This window comes from Agelaius tricolor, unplaced genomic scaffold, assembly GCF_023055355.1.
Source record: "Agelaius tricolor isolate 1412-34295 unplaced genomic scaffold, bAgeTri1.0.p SCAF_101, whole genome shotgun sequence".
Classification (NCBI taxonomy): Eukaryota; Metazoa; Chordata; class Aves; order Passeriformes; family Icteridae; genus Agelaius; species Agelaius tricolor.
In genome coordinates, this window is record NW_027269361.1 from 114561 (window position 1) to 134521 (window position 19961).

Genomic DNA, 19961 nt, shown 5'->3' on the forward strand with positions numbered 1-19961 from the left:
CTGAGCCCCTTTTGGGGGGGTCACAGGCCGGTTTTGGGGGGTGGCAGAGGGGACAGGGGACACTGAGCTCCGTTTGGGTGATGCAGGGCAGGGGGCCAGGCTTGGCTGCCCCCCTCCCCAGACACCCCGGCTCTCTCCTCCCTGATGCGGGGGCAGCACCTTCCTCCTCCTCCTCCTCCTCCTCCTCCTGCTCCTTCTCCTTTTCTTCCTCCTCCTCCTGCTGCTCCTGCTCCGCTCCTCTTCCCACCGGCCCCGCGGAGGCTCCCATGGGGCGCCCAGGTGGGTGCAGGGGGGGCACAGCCGGGGCTGGGGGGCCCTTCTGGGGAGGTGCAGAGCCCCCCCTGGTGCGAGGTGTCCCCGGCAGGTCCCCAGAACGTGACCTGCGTGTCCTACAAGCACCCGAGCGTGCGGGGCGCGCTGGGCGACGCGGGGGGGGCGGCGGCCGGCGCCGTGCGCTGCCCCCCCGGGCAGTGCTGCGTGGGCATCTGGAACCGCAGCCACGCTCTGGTGCAGGGTGAGACCCCGGGACCCCGGCTCTGGGCAGGGGAAAGGGGGAGACCCCCGGGACCCCCGGCTCTGGGCAGGGGAAAGGGGGAGACCCCCGGCTCTGGGCAGGGAGAAAGAGGGGCAGCGCTTTGAGCCTGCCCCGGGCGGGGTTGGAGGGGCAGAAGGGGATGGGGGAGGATGGAGGGGACTGGTCCTGCCCTGGAGAGATTTTGGGGTAGGATGGAGAGGTTGGTCCTGACCTGGAGGGATTTTGGGGTAGGATGGAGAACCTGGTTCTGCCCCGGGGGGATTTGGGGGAGGATGGAGAGGTCGGTCCTGCCCCATGGGGGGATTTGGAGGGATAGAAGGGGCTGGGGCAGGACTGAGGGCTTCGGTGCTGCCCTGGGGGGGTTTGGGGAGGCAAAAGGGGTCGGATCCGGGCCGGGCGGGCAGGAGCAGAGGCTGATCCGGGCCAGGCGGGATTGGGGAGGTTCTGGTCCCTCCCCAGCGGCCGCCTTGGCCTTGGCCTTGAGCAGCGGCGGCGGCGGCGCTGGGGAGGAGCCGCTGCGGGGGGGGACCCGCACGGGGGTCCCACCTGTCCCCTGCCCCCCCCCGGGGTGACCGCGCCGCTGTCCCCAGGCTGCTGGGGGGGGCGGGGGGACGCCTGTCCCTCGGCCACCTGCGCGCCCAGCCCCGCGGGCCACCCGGGCAGCTCCGTGCTGCTGTGCCTGTGCCACGGCCACCTCTGCAACGGCAACGCCACCGGCGCCGCGGCGGCCGCCGGGGGGCCCCGCCCGGGCCCAGGTACGGGGCCGAGGGGGTTCGGGGGGCACTGGGGAAGCCATGGGATCCCCTAAAGTGTCCCCCACCACCGCCCCGGACACCCGGGGGCTCAGCCGGGCTCCGTGTCACCTCAGTCTCTGTCTGTCCCCAGTGCCCGGCCAGGGGGGGTCCGCGGGGACCCTGTGGCTGCTGGGCGCCAGCCCCCTCCTCCTCATCCTCCTCATCTGTCTGGGCGTCCTCGGTAGGGGCAGGGACACGGTGGGGACGGGGGGACCCCCGGGCACAGCCGGCCCCTACCCCATGTCCCCTGGGTATCCCCAAAGGCCGCATCTCTGGTGTTCCCAGAGTGGGGGTCTGCCGGGGTGGAGGGGGCGGTCCCCAAGTGTTGTGTCACCCCGTCCCTGGGGCGGGGGTCCCTGGCGTCCTTGTGACCCCCTGGGGTGGGGTGTCCCGGGTGGGGTGTCCGAGGTGGGGTGTCCCAGGTGTGTCCCCCGGGATGCCACATCCCCCATGTCCCCTGCCTGGCGAGGGGGGGCTGTTGGTCCCTGGTGTCCCCAGGTCCCGTGTCCCTGATATGGGGGGGTTCCTGTGGGGGGGTCCCCGGATCGGGGTGTCCCTGGTGTCCCCCATCCAGGACTGCGCCGGACGAGGGCCCGCACGGGGCAGCCACCGCGGGGGGGGACGGAGAATCGGGGTCCCCCCCCCGGAGCCCCCCAGCCCGGACCTGCCTGCGCTGCACTTCCTGCAGGTGCGGGGCACCCCCGGGGCGGGGAACACCCACGGGGGGACCCTAACGGGGCGGGGGACACCCACGGGACAAGGGACACCCACACGGGGACACCATGGGGCGGGGGACACCCAAGGGGGGACGCTAACGGGGCGAGGGACACCCACGGGGCAGGGGACACCCACGGGGCGAGGGACACCCCCCGGGAGACACCCACCATGGCGGGAGGGACACCCAACAGGGGCATCCAGGGGGAGGGCAGGGAAGGAGGGAAGGGGGTGGCGCTGGGAGGGGACACCCATATGGGGAGGGGACGTGGGGACACCCATGGCAGAGGGGGCATCAGGCCGGGGGGGGCACAACAGCTCTGAGGGACCCCCAAAGGTGGTCCCTGAGTGGGGGTGCCGGGGCTCGGGGACACCCGGTGCCAGCCGTGTCCCCTGTGCGTGTCCCCGCCGCGGGGCAGGTGCTGCAGTCCGGGCGCTTCTCGGCCGTGTGGCGGGGCACGCTGCGCCAGCGGCCCGTGGCCATCAAGGCGTTCGCGGCCGGGGCCGGCCGGAGGTTCGCGGCCGAACGCGCCGTGCACTCGCTGCCGCTGATGGAGCACGAGAACGTGGCCAGGCTGCTGCACACCCGGGAGGCCGCGCCCCGAGCCCGCGGGGGGCTCCTGGTGCTGCAGCTCTACCCGGCCGTGGGTCACCCCGGGGGCTGGGGGGGACCGGGACGGGGGTCGCGGGACTTTGGGGGGCTCAGGGGATAACAGGGGTGGGTGTAACAGGAGTTTGGGGGTATGGGGGGTACAGGGAGGGGGGTAACAGGAGTCTGGGGGGTTCAGGGGGTACGGGAGTAATGGGGGCTCGGGGGGCTCGGTTGTAACGGGGATTTGGGGGGCTCGGGGTGTGCAAGGGATTGAGGGGCCTCAGGGGGGTGCGTGGGACAGTCAGGGAGCACAGGGATGGGGATGGGGGCCCGGTGGGGGGAGATGTGTGGGGGATATCGGGGGGTGCCCCACGTCCCCACTCGTGTCCCTCGCGGGTCCCCAGGGCTCCCTGCGCCACTTCCTGGGGCAGCACGTGGGGACCTGGGCGGGCAGCGTGCGCCTGGCGCTGTCCCTGGCCCGCGGCCTGGCCTTCCTGCACCAGGAGCTGTGGCGTGACGGTGAGAACGGCACCCCTGGTGTGCCCTGTCCCCCTGTCCTGTCCCTGCCCTGTCCCCCCGTGACCCTCGGTGTCCCCAGGGCTGTACAAGCCCAGCGTGGTGCACCGGGACCTGAGCAGCCAGAACGTGCTGGTGCGGGAGGACGGCACCTGCGCCATCAGCGACTTCGGGCTGGCGCTGGCGCTGCCACCACGCACCCAGGACAGCGCCAGCAGCCGGCACAGCGTGGCCATCCGCAAGGTGACAGGGGGACAGGGGGGACAGGGGGGACAGGGGGGACAGGGGGGACAGGGGTGGGGTGGCATGGCCTGGCATGGGAAGGTGACAGCCCTGGGCTGGGGATGGCACCCCAGATGTCGCTGGCAGTGTGGGCTGTGGCTGCCAGCTGAGCCTGTCCTTGGCATGGAGGCCCAGTGGCCCTGGTGGCTCTGGTGGCCCTGGTGGCCCCAGCAGCCGGGGTGGACCCGAGCCCCCACTCAGGGCCCGGTGTGGCGCAGGCGGGCACCCAGCGGTACCTGGCACCCGAGATCCTGGATGAGAGCCTGGACCTGCGGGCCTGGGGCCGGGCGCTGCGCCAGGCCGATGTCTACGCGCTGGGGCTGCTGCTCTGGGAGATCCTGTCCCGCTGCCAGGCCCTGAGCCCCGGTGAGCGCCGCGGGTCCCCCCGCGCTGCCCGCGGCCCCCCGGCCCCGCTGACCCCCGGCCGCCCCGCCCGCAGGAGCCCCGGTGCCGCCGTTCCGACTGGCCTACGAGGCCGAGCTGGGCTCCAGCCCCAGCGGGGCTCAGCTGCGCCGCTTGGCCGCGGACGAGAGGCGGCGGCCGCTCATCCCCCCGGCCTGGCACCGCACCCCGCAGGTCAGAGCCCCGGGACCCCCGGGACCCCCCGGGTGGGCGCGGGCAGGGGTGACCCGCAGGGGGCCGGGGGTCCGAGGGGGGGTCCCTGCCTCGGTACCCGGGGGCGTTTCGGGTACCCGGGGGTGTTTGGGGGGGTCGCTGCCCAGGGGTCCCCTCCCCGCTGGAGCGATGGTGCTGAGGGCACCGGGAGCTGTCCCCGTTCGGGGTGACATCCCCGGGTGACATCCCCCGCTGACCCGGGTGGGTGGGGGTCCCACAGGCCGGGGGGGCTCTGCCGGAGCTGCTGGAGGATTGCTGGGACCCGGACCCCGAGGCGCGGCTCTCGGCCGAGCGGGCGCTGCAGCGGCTCCAGCGCTTGGCCGCGGGGCCCGCACCGGCCCCGGGGGACCCCGGCCCAGCGGCCGCCCCCGGCCAGGTGCGTGCGGGGAAACTGAGGCACGGGACGGGCAGGGGGACACCGGGACCCGGGCGGGAGGGGGCAGGACCCGGCCCCGCCCCCGGGGAGGAGCCCGGCATAAGCCCTGCCCCCGGTCAAGCCCCGCCCCCGCTTCCTGCCGGGAGGGGCCGCGGCCGGAGCGAAGGTGGGAGCGAAGTCCCAGGACCCCCCCGTGCACCCCAAACCTCAAATCCCCCCCGCACCCGAAACCCTCCGACTCCTCTGCAGCTCCCCCGCCGCCCGGCTCGATCCAGTCCCGGGGGGGCCCCCCAAACCCCCTGACTCAGTTTGCCCTGGGTGCCTGGGGGGGTTCGGGGGTCCCCGCTCACCCCCCGTGCCCCCCCCAGGTCCTGGAGTCTCCCGCCATGTGGAACCCTGGTGCAGGTACAGGGGGACACCCCAAACTGGGGGGGCTGCCTTGACCCCCCCCCAGGGTCAGACCCCCCCCTCAATCTCCGCCTTTTTCCCCCCCAGGACAGCCGCCCCCCCCCAACCCCGCGTACCCCCCGAACCCCACGTACCCCCCCCAGGTCCCACCCCCCAACCCCGTGTACCCCCCGCCCGCGGCGCCCCCCAACCCGCTGGGGGGGCCAGGGCAGCCCCCGTACCCCGCTGGGCCCCCCCCGTACCCCCCGGGGCCGCCTCTGGCCCCCTCGGGCCCCCCCTTGGGCCCGAGCCTGCCGCAGCCCCCCCACCCGGGGGTGCTCCCCCACCCGGGAGTGCTCCCCTCGCTCCCCCCCGGGCTGGACAAGAAGGCGGCAAAGAAGATGAAGAAGAGGATGAAGAAGGCTCACAAGAGACACAAGGTGGGGGAGACCCGGGCGGGACACAGGGGGTCACCCCCAGCCCCCCTCGGGGGCTCATGGCTCTGCTGTCCCCCCCAGCGCTCTTCGTCCTCGTCCTCGTCCTCCTCCTCCAGCAGCTCCGACTGAGGCACCCGCAGGACCCCCCAGAATCACCTGGGACCACCAGGAACCACCTGGACTCTCTTGGGACCCCCAGGACCCCCATCCTGTCCCCCGTCCCCTACTGCTGGTGGGGGGGGTCCCGGGTTGTCCCCCCTGTCCCCCAATAAAGCTCTGGGACACCCCAAAGTGCGTCAGCGTCTCCTTCGTGCCGAGGGGGCCTGGGCTTGGGGGGGGACACAAACCGCGGGCTGCCCTGTGCCCCCCTGCCCCTATTGCCCCCCAGCCCTTCCTATTTCCCCCCAGTTGCCCCATAGCTCCCATACACAATTCTAGCACATTTTTATTCGTTCCCCTTTACCCCTATTTCCCCCAGAGCTCCCTCAGAGCCCCCATTGCTCTCCCGTTGCCCCCCAGGCCCCTCCAGTGCCCCCCAGTTCCCCCCCATTGCCCCAGTCCCCTCCCGGACCTCCCCGAAGCAAGGGGGCGCTGTGCGGGGCGGCGGCCGCTCCGTCCCGCCCCGCGCGCGCCGTGCGTTTCCGGGTCGGGGCGGGTGTAAATCGGGCCGCGCCCGCCGCCCCCTCCCAGACCCGCGGCCGCCGCAGCCGGAGCAGCCGCGCCCGCGCCGCCGCCGCCGCCATCCCGCGCGCCCGCCCGCCGCGCTCCCTCCCCGCCTCCCCCCCCCTCCCTCCCGCCCTCCCTCCTCCCGCTCCGCCCGGAGCGCCCTTCGCCCAACGCCGTTACCGGCGCCGACACAGGTAGGCCCGACCCCCCGCCCCCCCCCCCCCAATCGCCCCCCCACCGCCGCCCCCCGGCCCTCCCCGCGGGCCCCCCTCGCCCCCCCGGCCGCCATCCGGGTCCGATCCCCCCCGGGCCGGGCCCTCAGCGCGGCCCCCCCGCCGCCCCCCCGCCGGCCGCGCCCTCACGGCGCCCGCGGCCTGCGCGGCCTGCGCGGCCTGTGCGGCCTGTGCGGCCCGCGCGCCCCGCGCCGCCGGCCGGGGGCACAAACGGCCCCGGGGGGCTCGGGGGCCGCCGCTGCCGCCTCCCGCCGCCCCCCCCGCGGCTCCCCCCCCCGCCGGAACCGGGCAGGGGGGGTTCGGGGCGCCGCGTGCGTCACATGGCGCCGCCGCCCCCCGCCCGGGCCGGCTGCGGGGGGGCCCCGAGGGGCGTGGGGAGAATTTTTTTTTTCTTTCTTTCTACTCCGTTTTCTTGGAGTTTGATTTTTTTATTTTCTTTTCTTTTAGTTTTTTTTTTTTTTCTTTTCCCGCCCGGGCCCGATTTTTCCGCCATCCCGCGCTGTTGTTTTCCCCCCGCCGGAGCGGGAAGGGGGCGCACGGACGGGCCTGCGCGGGGCCGCCCCCCCCCCGGGGGATCCGGGTCTTCCCCCCGGGCCTGCCCGGAGCCGAACGGTGTGGTACCCGGTTCGGAGCCCCGGGTCGGTGCCTCCCGGCCCGGTCCGGGATGCAGAGGCCCATTTTTCCCCCCGCTCCCCGCGGCCCTCCCGCTCTCCCGGCGCTTGGCCGGTTTCCCCCCGCCGGGCTCCGAGCCCCGTTCGGAGCCGCCGGCCCGGGATCCCCTTCACCCCCCTTGTGATCGGGTCCCATCCGGGGGCTCCATCGCAACTCGGGGTCGCTCCGGGACAGCCGCTCCGCTCCCCCCGGCCCGGCTTGGAGCCGGGACTCCCTGCCCGGTTCCCCCCCCATCCGCCCCGCAGGGCTGAGCTGGCTCCGGTGCCGCGTCCCCGCCTCAGGGACGGTCTCGTTTCAGAGCCGCGTCCCCGCCGCAGCAGCCGCGTCCCCGGCTTTGGGACGGAGGTGCCGGGGGCGGGGGGATCCGGCGCGGGGCCGAGCTCGGGGAAGTTTCCCTGCGGAAAGGCCTCGCCGAGAGCCCGGCCCGGGCCCGCGTCACCCCCGGCGGGGCCGCTCGGCCGCTTTTGTCCCCGGGACGGGCCCGGGCTGCCGGGGCGGGCGGGCTCGGGGCCCGTTCCGCCCTCGCCCCGCTGTCGGAGCTGCGATCCCGGGCTCCGCTCCCCGAACCGGGGGAATGCCGGGCCGGGCTCATGCAGGCCGCGGCAAAGCCCTGGTGCCAGCGAGGCAGCGCGGCCCCGGGCCTGCCTCGGCCGTGGTTAAACTTTGATGAGGCATAAGCGGCGGCCGAAATGGGAGTTTATTTACCGGATTCCTATGAAAAGCTCGGCTGGGGCCGGCCGGGCTGTTTTGCAACCGCTGCCGACTCAGGTGGTTTGAAACCTGATCGTGCGCTCATGTGGCCTTATCTGGGTCTGAGGGAATCGCCTCGGAACCTGCTCCGGGGGGCCCCGCGCGGGCTCGGGAACGCCGATGCCGTTTATTTTCTCCACAATCCCGCCTGTCCAGCGGGCCGAACCCCTGCGACTGGGGTGCCCGCTCCCATCGGGCAGCTGCAGGAAGACTTGGGTTGGGAAGAGTGTGGGGCTCGCAGCGAACAGCGGCTTCCCCGGACCTGTAGGGACCACGATTAATCCTCAGTGTCCCCTCGGCATCCCTGGTTGTGTCCAGGAACCATTTGTGTCCCCAGTGCTACCGGGGGTCACCGTGAAGTATTCAGCTGTCCCTCAGGGAAACGCCTGCAAGGAGCAGGGCTGGGAGGAGGCAGGGGCTGAGCAGGACCCTCATGACCCCAAGAGTTGCTGGATCCAGATGGGATGGGGCCAGTTCAGCTCTGGAAATTCATAGGAGGAGGAGCCAAACCACCACGGATTGTCCCAACACTTGAAGGGGTGATTTGAGGGGCGCAGCAGCACAGGGAGGCTGGAATCCTGCCTGGACAGGCTGGGGGGGATTGGCAGAGCCCCTCAGGTCGCAGCCCCCCACTCACGCAGCCCCTCTCCCCCCAGCCGAGGCCCGAGCGCTGCTGCAGCCTGAGCCGACCCCGCGCTGCCCACCATGGACACCGGAGTCATCGAAGGGGGTCTCAATGTCACGCTCACCATCCGGCTACTCATGCACGGCAAGGTTCGTGTCCCCAGCCGCCTGCCTGGAGCCCTGGCGGGGCACGGGGTGGGCTGGGCGCTTCCGTGGGGTCTCCTGGAGCTGCTGTGGGGCTAGGAACGTGCTGCAGGTGCCCGGGCAGATCCTGGGGCGCACCCAGCAAAGGAAATAATTATTGGGGGGGGGCAGAGCGACTTAATGGGAGCGAAGGTGGGAACAAGATCAGTGCAACTGGGTTAAACCCCGGTTATCTGAGGGGCAGAACTCAAGTGCTCAGGAGCTTGTTTTGACTGTGAAAAGAGCCGAGTTTAGGCTTGGGGCTCCAGGAGTTTTTAAAACGCTGACTAACGGTGCTTTTGTTTCCATCCCAGGAGGTGGGAAGCATCATTGGGAAGGTAAGTGAGGAACAAACTCCCCCAGCCCTCCCTTTCCCCCTCTCTCCGTCCCCCTCCCTCCCTCCCTGCCCACCCGCCGCGGCGCTGACGCCTCTCTCCCTTCTCTGTTCCCTCGCAGAAAGGGGAGTCGGTGAAGAAGATGCGTGAGGAGGTGAGTGCCGGCAGCGGGGCAGGATGGCGGGCCTGGCGCGGGCTCCGCGGGCGGCGCGGCGGCGGCATGGCGCGGGGAATGCCGGGAGCTGTGGGCAGGCGCGGCAGGAAGCCGAGGAGGAGAAGATGGCTGCCCGAGCCGAGGGAGGGGAGGAGGAGGAGGAGGGAGGGCTCTGTCCCCGGCGGGGGATCCGCAGGAATCCCGGGCACTGAGGTGGCGTTTGCCTCCCCGCAGAGCGGAGCTCGCATCAACATCTCGGAAGGGAACTGCCCCGAGCGGATCATCACCCTGGCGGGACCCACCAACGCCATCTTCAAAGCTTTTGCGATGATCATTGACAAACTGGAAGAGGTGTGTCCACGGCCCCCTGCAGTCACTGCCCCGTTTATCCCTTGTCTCCGGCAGAGCTGACCCCGGCGTGGCCCCGGGGGGCCCAGGGCCGCTGTTCTGCATGGGCAGCGGCGTCTCCCTGCCTGGCCCCGATCTTTGTCCGGTGCCGTGCTGGGGCAAGGTCCAGGCAGTGCTGGAGCCAGGGCTCCGCAGGGACTTCCTGCCCACAGCGTGGAGCAGAGCGGGGCTTGGAATCCCCCTGGCTCTGCTGGTGCTGGTGCCACTTCCCCCCAGCACACGCCACAGCTCAGCTCTCTCCCCAGCCCTGCCAAGGAGGAAATGGGGCTGCAGGAGCTGCATCGTGTCCCTGGTCCTGTTAAATCAGTGACTTCCAGGGAGGATTTTGCTGCTACATAACCTGGATCTTGCAGGTGTTAGAGCCTGCTCTCAGGGCTTGATGTTGAGATTTCTGGATTGGAGGGAGCAGGGGTTGGGAGTGTTCCTCACCTGGTGTGGGGCAGAGCTCTGTGGCCCTCACCTTGCTTGTGGTGGTACAAATTCTGTTGCCCTTTAGATTTGGGACACTACCCAGGGACAAACAAGCCTGAGCTGGCAGCTCTGTCCCCAAACTCCCTGCCCTCACTGCAGCGTTAAAGGCTGCAGGGCTTGGAGCTGTTAGTGCCGAATGCAGGGAGCCAGAGTCCTCCATGGGCTGCACGGCTCTGCAGCGCTCTGGGCACCGGCCTTGGAGCTGAAGCTTTGCTTTAGTAGGTCAGTTGAGCCCTGGCCTTGTGCCTCCCCTCCCCCTGCCAGCACATGACCGCTGTAATCGGCGCCGGGATTGTTTTTCCCGGAGCTGCTGCCTTGATCCCTGGTGCAGAGGGAGGCTCCGTGCTGACCCTGGAGCCGTGCAGTCCCCGAGCCCCCTCCAGCACCAGTTCCTGCTTGGCTGAGGTGGCACCCAGCCTGGGCCGGTGCCTAAACCCATTTCCATTGAGGCAGCAGAGTTTGGCTGCTGCTTCCCCAAAATACATCTGTGTTTTTTCTGGGCTGCTGAGCGAGTCCTGGGAAAGCCCCGAGGTCACCTTGGCCTCGGCCGCCGGTGCCAGCGTCACCTCCCTGTCCCTGTGCCGGGCACGTCCCCAGCGCGTGCCATCCCCGCAGGGCTGAGCCCTCAACAGCTCCTCTTCCTCGCAGGACATCAGCAGCTCCATGACCAACAGCACAGCTGCCAGCCGGCCCCCGGTCACCCTCCGGCTCGTGGTGCCCGCCAGCCAGTGCGGGTCCCTCATTGGCAAAGGAGGCTGCAAGATCAAGGAGATCCGAGAGGTGCGTGCTGCCCAGCCCGTGGGGACCCACGGGGGTTCAGGTGTTCCCAGGGGCAAATCCCGGTGTTGTCCCTGCCCAAGGGATGTGGCACCACTGGGAGTTTTTGGTGCTCCCTGTATTTTAGTGCTTGGCAGAATGAGACTCAGGCCAGACTCTTCTCTGCCTGATATCGTCTCTCACAGCCTGGGTTCCTGCTCCCCCGTTCCCATGGCTCCTGATCGCCCTCTCCCCAGCCTTTTCCCAGATTTTGGAGAGGGAGATGGGCTCCAGGCCAGCGCTGCCCTTGGCCGTGCCATTTAGCACTGGGTGCTGTTAGATTAACTCTGCTGGCTTGGCTTGGGTTACAGGGACGGGCTGAGGCCAGGTCCCCCTCTGCTGCCTCAGGCTCCTGGTGACCGAATTGTATCCAGCTGGGATTAAAGGACTTTATTTTGGGGGCAGGAGGAGCTGGGGGGGCAGTTTTGGCTATGTATAACCAGGCACAGGGTTGGTCACGGAGGTCTCAGCCCTGCCCGGGGTCTGACGGGCTATTTTTAACCCTCGACTTGGCAGAGCACGGGGGCACAGGTCCAGGTGGCAGGGGACATGCTGCCCAACTCGACTGAGCGAGCCATCACCATCGCTGGGATCCCACAGTCCATCATCGAGTGCGTCAAACAGATCTGCGTCGTCATGCTTGAGGTAGGGCCCCTCCCCGGGCCTGTCCCTGGGAGTTGGTGCTGCAGGGGATCCTGCTGCCCTTGGAGGGCTGGAAGTGCTGGGGAGGGAGAAGAAAGGAGCCTCTGGGGGATAAAGGGATAGCTGGGGATTACAGCCTCATCCAGGTGAGGCTCGGAGCTGCTTAAAACCGGGGTCGAGCAGGGCCTCGAGAGCAGCTCACGGTGTCACCCACGGCCCTGCTGTGCTGCTGGGTGTCCTCGCTCGGCCCTGTGCCCAGGTGGGGAGGAGGTCTCGCTGCCCTGGGTCAGCAGAGGGCCAGCCGGAGGGGCAGAGCAGAGCCCCGGGGGTGTGGGCTGTGGGGAGGGGGCTGCCAGTGCCAGCGGCGCGAGGTGTCTGACCTGTCCTCCCTGCCTGTCGCGCAGTCTCCCCCGAAGGGTGTCACCATCCCGTACCGACCCAAGCCATCCAGCTCTCCCGTCATCTTTGCAGGCGGCCAGGTAAGGCCTCTCCTCTGCTCCTGGGGTGCGGGCTGGGCAGCGAGGGCGGGCAGGGGTCGTTCCGAGCTGCCAGCGCGCCCCGGCCGCTCCGCGTGCCCGTCACCCACGCTGTGCCCTCGGCCCCAAGGGCTCTGCTGGGCCTCGGGCCCCTGCCCCTGCCGCGGGAGGGCAGCAGGCAAAGAAAACGGCCCATTTGGGAGGAGAGGGTGCTGGAAAACACTCCTGAATTAACCGGCCAAAAAATGCGTTTGCCAGTGTGGTGGCGGCAGTGGGGGCTTGAACAGGGCCGAGCTGCCTAAGCCGGGCTCTGCCCCCCTGCCCCGGGCTGGCTCCAAGGACTCGCTGTGACCTCTGTGGGTGACTGGCCCGGAGGTTGGGGGTTCTCTGCTCTCTGCCAGTGGTTATCGGGGTGCAAAGGCTCAGCCTGTGCCGCGGGTAGGGTTGGGGTGTGCAAAGGCTTCGTCTCTCAGGAGGGGAGGGTGTCAGATAGGAGTAGTGTCAGGTGACTGGGCTTTAGTTCCTCCTGCGCTGCGCTGGGCAGTGGCCCGAGCCCTGCCCCGAGCCACCTTACAGGGGACGGGTGTCCCTTGGATCCTGTCCCGCTGTAACGGGCCCGGGTGTGGGTCAGCTGCTCCCACCCTGCGCCCCTGGGGCTGCCCCAACGCTCGGAGAGACCATGGCGACAACGCCTCCGCTGCCTTCCTGTGCCAGGGACACCCCTCGGGTGGGCAGGGCCTGGCTTGGTCAGTGGGGGCCTCAGTAGGCAGGGAAGGGGGTCAGGGAAGGGGTGTAGCTGCTGCCGGCCTCCCCGAGAGCCAGGCCTGACTCCGCTCTCCCCCCTCCCAGCCCCGCCACGCTTGTTCTGGGGACGGAGCTGCCGCCGTCCCCTTCCTCCCCACCCCTGCCCCTCTCCCTGCCTCTTCCTCCCCACCTGAACCCGGTCAGCCCCCCCCTCCCGCCTCCCCGACGGCTTCTCCCGCCGCTCTGCACCGGGGGCAGCCCCCGCGCCCCGGCCAGCGGCGGGGCGGGAGCCGGCCCCCTCCCCGTTAGAGCAGTGAGGAGCAGGCTTCCACAGCCACGCATCTCTTCCCTCCCCTTGCCCCTCTTCTCCCCTTCCTTCCTTCTTTCCGCCCCCGGCCCCGGCCCAGGCCCGCAGCAGCCCCCGGGCCCCGCTCCCGGTGGGCCTTGCGCTCTCTGTCTGCAGCTCAGAGTCGCGCGTAGAGCAGGGCGAGCCCTCGATCAGCACTGAGCTAATGTGGATGTTGAGTTTGGTGTTAGCGAAAGGTTTCGGATTGACAGCCCTGGAGACTGAAGTCCTCTAATTTATCCACAGGACAGGTACAGCAGCGGCAGTGCGAGCTACCCCCACACCGCCCCATCCATGTGCCTCAACTCTGACTTGGAGGGACCACCTCAGGAGGTGAGAGGGGAGTTCAGTCTCCACGGCCCGTTCAATCCTTGGCCTCTCTGAGACTGCCAACAAGGGTGGCATCCCTGTCCCCGTCCCCCAAAACCGACAACGGTGGCTTTTTGTGCTGTGGACTCCTGTCCACTGGGAACTGGACTCTGAGCCCACCAACCTCTCCTCACGCAGGCCACCCGGCAGCCACTGCATGGCAACGAACTTGGGCCAATTCCAGCCTGGGCTGCAGTTCTTCCGGTGACCTGGAAGTGAGGCTGTGTACCCCCCTCTCCCCCTCCTCTCCCACCCGCCCCCACCTGCCCGGCCCCCCCAGACCTCCCCAAACCTTAGCCAGCCAGGCCCCAGCCAGTGCCTCGCCCTTTCTGGGTAGCTTCAGGAGGAATCTGGAGTGTGTGGCTGTCCCCTGTAACCTCGGGGACACGGAGTTGTGGCAGGTCAGGCCCTCGCCTCGTTCCCCTCCGAGCACTGGGCCGTGTGAGCAGTGGTAGCCAGCGCCAGCACTGACCTGTAGCTTGCCCGGCGACGTTGTCCTAGGCGTGTGGAGTGACGAGAGGACTCGGAACGGGGCAAAACTTTTTTTTTGGGGGTGGGAGGGGAGGCGGGGGAGCTGCCGGGCCGGGGCAGAGAGGGGCCAGGAGCAGCAGCAGGGCCGGCGGGGGCGTTGGATCCTCCCTGCCTGCGCGGGGGCGCAGGGATAGCAGCATTGTCGGACTCACCACACCATAACATCTTCATCAAGATCCCAGCCGTTCTCTTGTTGGTTTTTTTTTTTTTTTCCTTTTTTCTTTTTCTTTTTTTTTTTTTTTTCCTTATTTTTTGTCTGCCACCTTTTTTTTGGGGGGGGGACGGCACCGATTCTGCCCACCCCCTCCCCGTACCCGCCACGTCAGGCCAATTCGAGTAACCGCCAGCCTAGAAACTGCTTGTGACAGCATTTATCCGTCCCCGCCTCTCCTGCCCCACTTCCCTCGCCCCGGAGAACTCTCCACCTTGGCTCTCTGACTTCCTGGCTAGTTGAAATCTGTCTGTCCCTGGGTGGCTGTCCGATGGTTGTTAATAGGACTGTTTTCCTCCTTTTGTAGGCCTATACCATTCAAGGACAGTATGCCATTCCACAGCCAGATGTAAGTTTTTATTTACAACTTCTTGTCTTGAAATCCACCCTTTTCCTCCCCCACCTTCCAAAAAATTTTCTCCATGCTTTCTCCACTCGAGCTGGCTCAGCTTGGGGCCGAATACTCGATCTGATCTGAGCTCCCCAGAACCTCCCCCCCCCCCCCAAAAAAACCACTCACCCCCCTCAGCTGGCCCTCCTGCAGCCAGCTCCATCTGGCCTCAGATCTCTCCTTGGATCCTCCCCCACCTCCTCTCTGACACTTCCCTCCTCCTTATATTTTTTTTCCGAACCCACCTCTCCCTGGCTTGGCATTTCACACCAGCTCTGGCTTTTCCTTTGCCCCCCTGCCCCCCCCAATTTGGCACGAGAAGGGCCCCCCCCAGCCAGCACGCGGTGGCCGTGTCCCCACGGTGGCTCTCCCGGGGCAGGGGACAGCTGGCCCGGCGAGCGGGCGCAGGTGGCAGTCGGGGAGGGGGGTTGGCCCCGGCCCAGCCCGGCGGGGCTGCCCGGGAGCGGAGGGACCATCCCGGCGGCGGCCGGCGCTGTCGGACACCTCCATCCTCTGGCACCCATCCTCATCCCGTAGGGGCTGCTCTCTGCTCCTGGCACCTGTAGGGCAGCGAGGGGGGTCTGGCGCGGGGGACGGGGCTCCGAGGAAGCCGGGCCGGCGCGGCAGAGCCGAGCGCGCTCCGCGCCCTGCGCTCCCCGCCGTGCCCCGGGCACCGCTCCCTCCTCCCGCTCCTCTCTGCTTCTGTTCCTGCGCTGCTCCAGCCCTCGCTGCACCGGGGGGTGGGCACAGCCCCCAGCCCGCCGTGGCCGGGCCGGGGCGGCGCGCGGGGGCCGGGGCGGGCGCGGGGCCGCGTCCGTGCGGGTGCGCGCGGCGAGTGCTGCCCCCGGCCCTGGAAATGGCTAACGCCAGCCTCTCTCTCTCTCTTTCTCCCTCTCCCTGTCTTCCCTTGTCCCTCCTTTAGCTGACCAAGCTGCACCAGTTGGCAATGCAACAGTCACACTTTCCAATGTCTCATGGCAACACTGGATTCAGTGGTATGGAAACTCCTTCTCTCCGTGTGCGTTCGCGCGCGGCCGCGGCCCAGCCCCGCCCGGGGGCCGAGCTCTCACAAACCTAACCCCAAACGCTGCCGGGCCCGGCCAGGTAACCACCACTGCTCTTGGGACGTGTCTGGGCCGCAGGGCCAGGGCCTCCAGCTCTCCATCCGTCCGCCCACGCTGCTGCCCTCCCTCCCTGCCTGCCTGGCGCTCGCAGCTGCGCCAGCGCCCTGGGAGCCCCCGCCCGCAGCACCCGCTCTCCCCTCCGGCTGCTCCAGGCCCACAGCAGGCAACTGCTGACTGTGCCAAAATCACTGTGCATTCGCTAAGATGGCTGGAAAACAACCAAGCCACCTAAAAAAAGAAAAAAGAAAGAAAAAAGTCCAAATTACCCATTTGGGGCTCTAAACTAAACTTAAGACAGCCAAACTCATTGTGACTTGTATCTTAACAGGCGTTGACTCCAGCTCTGCAGAGGTGAAAGGCTATTGGGGTAATGATCCAAACACACCATCTGTAGTTACTCTGTTGTGTATTGATGCTGACCGGGGTCTCATTCTCCCTGATAGATGGTGCCCGGATGGGGGGGAAGGGGTTGAGGGGAGCCCCAGAAGGGCTGGAGGTGCAGCCCGGCTCAGCTGCCTGGGCCCTGGAGCACAGCTGGATAGTGGAGAGCAGCAGGACTGGGTGGAGGCTCGGCTGTCCCAGCGAGCTGTGGGCCCCAAGCTTTGACCTCCTCCCCACCCCAAAAAAACCACGCAGAGGGGAGCAGCCCCCGGCTGAGGAGGCGCTGGAGCTGTCAGGAGCTAGAGCTGCCCCAGCAGTTGGGGGACAGCACTGGGTGTCACCTGCTGTGTCCCCCTGCCACAGCCCCAGTGAGGGCTTGAGGCCACCACCGCTGCTCCCTCTCGCAGGGAGCGGGCCGGGGAAGGGGGGAGAAATGGAAAAGTGTGTTCAGAACAGCCCAGGCACATGAGCTCAGCCCCGTGTGGGGTGTGAGCAGCCTCCCAGCCAGGGCCTGCCTTAGCACAGCCTGGCAGGGCAGCAGGGAGGAGGATGAGGATGAGGGGAGCTCTGAAAGCCGGACCCAGAGTGGGAGTGGAGGGCGAGTGCCTGGCTGGAGCCCCCGTGCCAGCCCCTGCTCTGGGACTGTCCCGCCGTGATGGAGGGGACGCAGGGGAGAGGCCTGGGGGTGTCACAGGGAGGCAGGGCTGGGAGCAGCGGGGCTGCAGGGCCCCCCCCGCCTGCAGTGCCCGCCCCGCCGGCTCGGAGCCCTCCCAGCAGCCTGAACCTGGCAGCACTTGGGGTGCTGCACCCCCCGGCTGCCCCGCCCTCACCCGTGCCCCTCTCTCTGTCTCCGAGCAGGTTTGGATGCCTCTGCCCAAACCACCTCCCATGAACTCACCATTCCAAACGATGTGAGTATCCCAGGGCAGGGTCTGCCCCTCTCACAGGGGCTCTGGGGTCTCTGGCCTTGCCTTTGAGGCTGTGGTGGGCTCGTGGCTGCGTCCCAAACCCCTCCCCGGGCCACTCTGGCTGCCACCACATCCCTTGTCCCCATTCCAGTGATCTTCAAGGCAATAAAGCCTTTTTTCAATCCCTTAACCCCCCCTTTTCCACCTAACACCCCACTCCCAGGTATCCTGGGGCTGTTAAGGTTGGAGGAGGCCTTTAAGGCCACCAAGTCCAGCTGTCCCCCACCAACTGTGTCCCCAAGGACATGTCCCCAAGGGCCACATCCTCACCATTCATTTTAAACACCTCCTAAGATGGTGTCGTCCCCTCCCGCCCGGGACAGCTCAGAGTGGGGCTGGGACTTTCCCTGCAGGAATTTCCCCGGTGTCCCCCCCGGAGGTGGCAGGGCAGGGCGAGGCCGAGCTGAGCCCGATCTGACCCGGTTTCCTGTCCCTCCCCAGCTGATTGGCTGCATCATCGGGCGTCAGGGCGCCAAGATCAACGAGATCCGCCAGATGTCCGGGGCTCAGATCAAGATTGCCAACCCCGTGGAAGGCTCTACTGACCGGCAGGTGACCATAACTGGATCTGCAGCGAGCATCAGCCTGGCCCAGTATCTAATTAATGTCAGGTGAGTGCCAGGGCCTCGCCGTGCCCCCCTCCCTCCCTGCCCGTGCCCCGCATGAGGGGAAGGCCTGTCCCTGTGCCCCTCCCTCCCTGTGCCCTCCCGTGCCTGCTGTCCCTTCCCTGCTGCCCCCCAGGGATGCTGCGGGGAGCCCGGCTCTGCTGGGGCTGCCCAGTCCTGTCCCGCTGCCATCCCGGCGCTGCTGGTGCTGCTGGCAGCACCTGGCTCTGCTCGGGGCTGTCCTGTGGGTGTCCCCTGCCCCTGTTCCCTGCCTGGAGCTGGCAGTGGCATCTCCCGGCTGCTTGGGGTTGGGCTCCCTGGGCTGTGTCCCTGCTCCCTCGGCAGCAGCTGCTGGAGGGTTTCTCTGGACTTTGGCTCCTTCCTGGCGCACGGGGATCCTCGGGGGGTGTGGGGGTCCCGTGTGCAGCCGGGCCAGGCCTGGCAGCACGATCCCTTCCCTCCCTCCCTCCCTCCCTCCCTCCTTCGCTCCCTCCCTCCTCCTCCCCAGCTCGGCTCCTGCGCCGTTTTCGCTGTTTGTCCTGTGCTTTTTTTTCGCATTTTGTGCTGTTCCTTCCCTCCCACCCACACCCGTGTTTTTTTTTTTTTTTCTTTTTTATTTTTCTTTTTTTTCTTTTTTTTTTTTGTTGTTGTTTTTCCTTTTCTCCTCTGTTACAGTTTAGAAAGCGCTAAACCCTCCTCCCAGGCAGCCTCCGTCACGATCCCTGACCACCTCAGCATCAACCTCTCTCAACCCTCCACCCCTTCTTCTTCTTCCTCCTCCACCACCACCCCCTCGCTCGCCACCGCGGGGGCCTCCGACGCGCCCTCCAGCCTCCCCAACCCTCTTCCGACTGCCCCTTGTGTCTCCAGTCTGCTTGGCATGAAACCTGTCCCTCTCCTGGCGCTAAATGTCGTGTCTGCGGCCAAAGGCGCCGCGGCGCCCGCCGTGCCCTGTGTCACTAACAAACTCAAAGCCGAGAAGCAAAGGTTTTCCCCGTACTGAGCCTGCTCCAGGGGTGGCAGCACCAGGACCCCGGAGAGGAGACTTGCAACACCAGTTTTTTTTTTCCTTTTTTTTTAATTCTTTTTGGGTTTTTTTTTTCTAATTTTCCTTTGTACCGAGCTCGCGCTGCCGTGGCAGCAGCAGAGCTCTCCTTGCCGGCCGAGAGACTGTGTCCCCTTGTCCTGTGAGCGGTCACAACTCCTTCTCTGCCTGCCTCTAGTTGTTGCTTGTTATTTTTATTTTTTTTTTTTCCATTTCTCCTCCTTTTCCCTTTTTTTTAAATTTTTTTTTGAGTAGTTTGGGTGCAGCTGTGGGGTTTGGGGTGGGATAGGGGGCGGAGGGAGGGAAGGGACTCCGTGATTTTTTTGGGGGAGGGGGAACTGCATCCCCGGTGCCCTGGGGGCCTCACCTGTCCTCTCTAACTGTCTGTACCTGTAATAAAGTTGCCACGGTGAGAATCTGCTCTGGTAGATCTGTGCCGCAGCGGGCCCGGCCCGGGGTCCCCTCTGCCTGCCTGGGGGGGTCCTCACCCACAGCCCCAAGCTCAGCGAGGCCGAGCCCGGAGCCGCCATGGCCGGGCTGGGGGGGGGCTGCCCCTGGGGGTCCCTGCTGGCCCAGGGCCCCCCTGCACCCCGGGGTCCCTGCTGGAGGTGCCCCCCTTCCCTGCACCCCCCTCCTGTGCTGCCTCCTCCCTGCCCCGCCTGGGGCCCGTGGATCTCCCCCTCCTCAGGCCCTGGGAGCGGAGCCCGCCCTGCTCAGCCCAGACCCCCAGCACCCCCAGACCCCTCCGGGGCGGGGGGGGCTCCTCCCTTCCCCGGCTGCTTCTGCACCCCCAGCCCCTCCCGAGGGGGGTCCCCTGTGGGGCCCCCTGCCCCCCGAGGGCGTCCCTCCCACCCCGTCTCGGTGCTGGGGGGTCCCTCTGACGCCCTTTTCTCGTTGCAGGCTCTCCTCGGAGACCGGGGGCATGGGCAGCAGTTAGGGGGGCCCCGGACCCCCCCGCCTCGCCATCCATCTGCGGCCCCTTAGCACCGACCCAGGTTTTAAACTAGTTTGTACATTTTCGGTTCCTCCAGCCTCGCGCCACTCACCAGGTTCAGTTTGTTTCAATTTTTTTGTTTTTTCGTTTTTGTTCTGTTTTTCGGGGTTATATTTTTTTTCCCCCCCTTCTCAAATTAAAAGCATTTTAATTCCTTCGTTCAGCTCTTAAAATTGCTGAACCCCAAATCTTAGTTTTATAAAGCTTCTCTCTCTCCTCTCCCCACCCTCCCAGCACCTTCTCCCCTCCTTTCCCCGTTTTTTCGGCTCATGAAGTTTCTGTTTTTGTCATGAAATGTAAGAGTGGAAGAAAAACGAAAAAAAAGCAAAAAAAAACAAAAAAAAAAAACATTTCAGTTTAGTTCTGTAACGTCAGGAAATTTTTCAAAAAAAAAACTGAATAAAAAGATGGACTGGAGCTTTTCCTTGTGAATAGAACCTGCAGGATATTTTGGTTAATGGATCTGCCTGTCTCAGTCTTTATTTGAAACCCCTCTGGCTCTTCCCAGTGCTCCCAGTATGGTCCAGTTTGGTTCTGGAGAGGGATGAACCACCCCAGCTGGTGTTTGGGATCC

General features: G+C 67.2%; 2 protein-coding genes across 14 annotated transcripts; both read left to right on the top strand.

The window, feature by feature from the left end:
• The first annotated feature begins 34 nt into the window (after positions 1-34).
• Positions 35-5539, top strand: AMHR2 (anti-Mullerian hormone receptor type 2). Its single transcript, XM_071419161.1, is given in 14 exon segments — positions 35-514; positions 1126-1290; positions 1421-1510; positions 1904-1965; positions 1967-2017; positions 2463-2687; positions 3040-3154; positions 3234-3394; positions 3652-3799; positions 3873-4009; positions 4269-4424; positions 4793-4829; positions 4920-5251; positions 5330-5539. Coding segments are annotated over 14 exon segments (2097 nt in total). The 5' UTR covers positions 35-144; the 3' UTR covers positions 5378-5539.
• Positions 5540-5908: 369 nt separating this feature from the next.
• PCBP2 (poly(rC) binding protein 2) lies at positions 5909-19849 on the top strand. 13 transcript variants are annotated; one of them, XM_071419166.1, is made up of 16 exons: positions 5909-6108; positions 8226-8343; positions 8691-8714; positions 8833-8865; positions 9100-9216; positions 10393-10524; positions 11077-11205; positions 11607-11681; positions 13015-13101; positions 13276-13341; positions 14187-14228; positions 15193-15265; positions 15723-15761; positions 16634-16686; positions 17185-17354; positions 18024-18809. In XM_071419166.1, exons 2-16 carry the CDS (start codon positions 8275-8277, stop codon positions 18349-18351), a joined length of 1437 nt encoding a protein of 478 aa, XP_071275267.1. In that variant the 5' UTR covers positions 5909-6108; positions 8226-8274; the 3' UTR covers positions 18352-18809. The 13 variants fall into 13 exon arrangements, with proteins under 13 accessions (XP_071275267.1, XP_071275273.1, XP_071275271.1 ...); XM_071419176.1 differs by lacking the exon at positions 18024-18809 and adding an exon at positions 19294-19849 and having other exon boundaries at positions 5915-6108; XM_071419167.1 differs by lacking the exon at positions 15723-15761 and having other exon boundaries at positions 5911-6108.
• The last annotated feature ends 112 nt before the right edge of the window (positions 19850-19961 follow it).